This window comes from Cyprinodon variegatus, unplaced genomic scaffold (assembly GCF_000732505.1).
Source record: "Cyprinodon variegatus isolate N-32 unplaced genomic scaffold, C_variegatus-1.0 Scaffold1902, whole genome shotgun sequence".
Classification (NCBI taxonomy): Eukaryota; Metazoa; Chordata; class Actinopteri; order Cyprinodontiformes; family Cyprinodontidae; genus Cyprinodon; species Cyprinodon variegatus.
In genome coordinates, this window is record NW_015152355.1 from 31,753 (window position 1) to 34,861 (window position 3,109).

Sequence of the window (3,109 nt, forward strand, 5' to 3'; positions counted from 1 at the left end):
TTCTCCTGGTCCGTCTCTTGGTCCATCTCCTGGTCCTTCTCCTGGTCCGTCTCTTGGTCCATCTCCTGGTCCTTCTCCTGGTCCATCTCCTGGTCCATCTCCTGGTCCATCTCCTGATCCATCTCCTGGTCCTTTTCCTGATCCATCTCCTGGTCCTTCTCCTGGTCCTTCTCCTGGTCCATCTCCTGGTCCGTCTCCTGGTCCATCTCCTGGTCCATCTCCTGGTCCATCTCCTGGTCCATCTCCTGATCCATCTCCTGGTCCTTTTCCTGATCCATCTCCTGGTCCATCTCCTGGTCCTTCTGGATTAAACCACAATCATCTAATGACTGAATAAAAGCCTTGAGCTCCAGGGCTCCCCCTCCTGGATGGTCTCAGCCTTGTACCTCAGGATAACGGGACTCCAAACTTGGCCGTCTCTGTGTTGCCATGGGGATGGGGCCATTTATGCTATCAATTTAGTTTCCTTCTTTAGGTAGTTAGAATATATTTAAGTTAATTTAGCCAAAAATTTTATTTTTTTAAATAATTGGACTTGCTTACATTAGGTTGTTAATTGTTAGACCCTCCTATTAATTAAAGTAATTAAGAACACAGCGGGGGCTGGGTGGAGGATGATTGTTTGGTAAATGTCTGCTGGGGACGGGTTTGTAGATTTGTTTTTTTAAATTATTTTTGGACCACTTTTTTAGAGCTTCAAATATTAAACTGACATTATTTTGCGTTTCGACTAAGTTGCAACACATTTTTAGTGATTATTTTGTTTCTGCTTTTACAATAAATAAGCAGCTGTTACCACAGGTTGGTTGATTGGGAAGATCTAATCAAAAAGCCTGAGTTAGATGAACCACATGTTCATATCTGCTCTATATCTATGGATTATTGATGTTAGTCTGATTTCATGAAGTCATTAATCAGCAGGAACTCCACCTCATATACCCAATTTATCAAACACTCAAACTCCTTCTAATGGTACGCCTGAAATAATGACAGGAAAAGGAGGAAAAAGTCATAAAACAAGACGTTTCTAATGGGATCAGAACCAGGCCTGACATGGAGACTGGACCAATAACGTCTAAAGGTCTGACAGACTGAGCCAACCAGAACCAACAGCCATTAGAACCAGTAGAACTGCTGACATGTCAGCTGGTTGTTTCTCCTCCAGATACGGAGCGTGCTCTGCAGGCGATGGAGGCCTGCCAGGCCGACGCTGCTGATGGGGTCAAAGGTCGAGCTGAGAAACTGCTCAACATCTTCCAGAGCGACCTGTTCCAGGCTCTCCTAGGTAACACAGCACACAGACACTCCCAGTTTACTTCACTCACCCAGATTAACACAACAGAACCAGTTCAACCCAGTTAACATGTCCCAGAATGATTTAAGAGCCCAAAATGAAAACAGGGAGATAGAACTACTGAACCCAGGGTAGAGGTAGAACACTAGGACTCAGCAGAAGACATTAGAACCTGAGGGTTGAATATAGAAGTAGGTGGATGGGGAACAGGAAGGAAGATGGGAGGATTAGAGGAAGGGGAAACACCATCAGGAAACATCAGCAAGGAGCTGAAAAATGTGGGCTAATGACCGAGATATGGGTTAGCTGGAACTACGGCTGAAGCTACAACTGGGGCTCAGAGAAGAGCTGGAGAAAAGCTGGAAGGTCAGGGCATCAGTGGAACCCATGGTCATTGGGGCCCTCGAGGTAGGGACCCCCAAACTGGAGGAGTGGTTACAACAGATCCCTGGAAATACATCAGACATCTCGGTCCAGAAGAGTTCTAGAAACAGCAAAGATACTAGCAGAACCCTCAAGCTCCCAGGGCTCTGGTGGAGGACCCCACCTGGGAGGAAAAAAAGGGGGGAGACCACCCGCGATGGGCGAGGAAGAGTGTTTTTTAGATATATATACTATATCCTAACTTTACTGTATGATATTTATATAGTTTTCATATTTCTTTATTTTATAGCCTCTTACAACAAGTCTCTGTTTATATAAACCATTAATAGTCCATGCAGACATCGTCTTTGTCTCTGTGTAAATAAATATTAGTAACCTGTATTGCACTTCTGGAAAGATGCAAACATTGCTTTGTAGTTGTGAGGGTGATGACCAAGATGAATTCTATTCTAGTAGAAGAAGCTGTTCCTGGATCAATAGCTAGAACTTAAACTAACCACCAGGATGCAGAAATGACTGTAACTGGTAGAAACAGAAGAAAGAGGAGAGATGACAGCCCAGGTAGAGTCTGTGGATCAAAGACAGAACCAGCAGAACTGGACCACATCCAGAACCCACTGAAAACAGACTGAAGGAGGAGGTCAGATGTTATGAAGCTCGGCGGCTGGTTATGGCGTAAGGTCTTCATTTCCCCCCTCAGCTCCAGCAGGGTAGACCACCACAGGCTCAGTTCTGAGTAGCACTGACCCTCATCTGATCATCAGTTAGATCCTCTGCTCTGATTGGACACGTTACTGTAGCTCCCAGTCAGACCTGAAGGTGGCGCTCTATGAGCTAAGTCCTAAATGCAGACTCAGACTCAGAGAGGCTGGTGTTCCTGGTCAGAGCTGCTGTCAGATCAGCTGTGACATCAGAGACAACAGGTTATAAAGGACATCAGCACACCTGAGCACAGCTAAGCCCCGCCTCTTTCTCCTCACCACGTGTAGAGACACTGGATCAGATTAGAGCCTGAGCTAATCTGCTCTGATGGAGGCCCCTCCCCTTTCACCTCAGGATTAGCTCGGGTCTGACTGGCTGGACTCTGTAGGTTCACTGTGGGACACCTTGAGACAGTGTCCTTTTAGAGTGTCATTCATTGATTTATTTATACATATATATACCTTATTTTATTCCCAGTGGTCCTCTGGACATCCATCAGATGTGGACAGAAAGGTCTCACACTAAGCAGCCACCATAGCCACAGGATGCCAGCTGAAATGCTTGGTGGTTTATTTAAATTACTGAACGCCTAAAACCAGAACCATGATCCATCAGTAGATGGTAGACCAACATGAGACAGGAATGACATAGGTCTATGTCTACGATCACAGTTTAATTTAAAGATTTCAGTCAGTGGAAATAAACCCAACAGTCATCTGCATAGAAGGA

General features: G+C 45.3%; 1 protein-coding gene across 1 annotated transcript in view; it reads left to right on the forward strand.

Annotated features, from left to right (window-relative positions):
• Positions 1-3,109, forward strand: part of LOC107104826 (disks large homolog 4-like) — an 11,232-nt gene that overhangs the window by 2,066 nt on the left and 6,057 nt on the right. Inside the window, exon 2 of the mRNA XM_015404936.1 lies at positions 1,166-1,285. Coding sequence (XP_015260422.1) covers positions 1,166-1,285 — 120 coding nt within the window. The remainder of the gene's footprint in view (positions 1-1,165; positions 1,286-3,109) is intronic.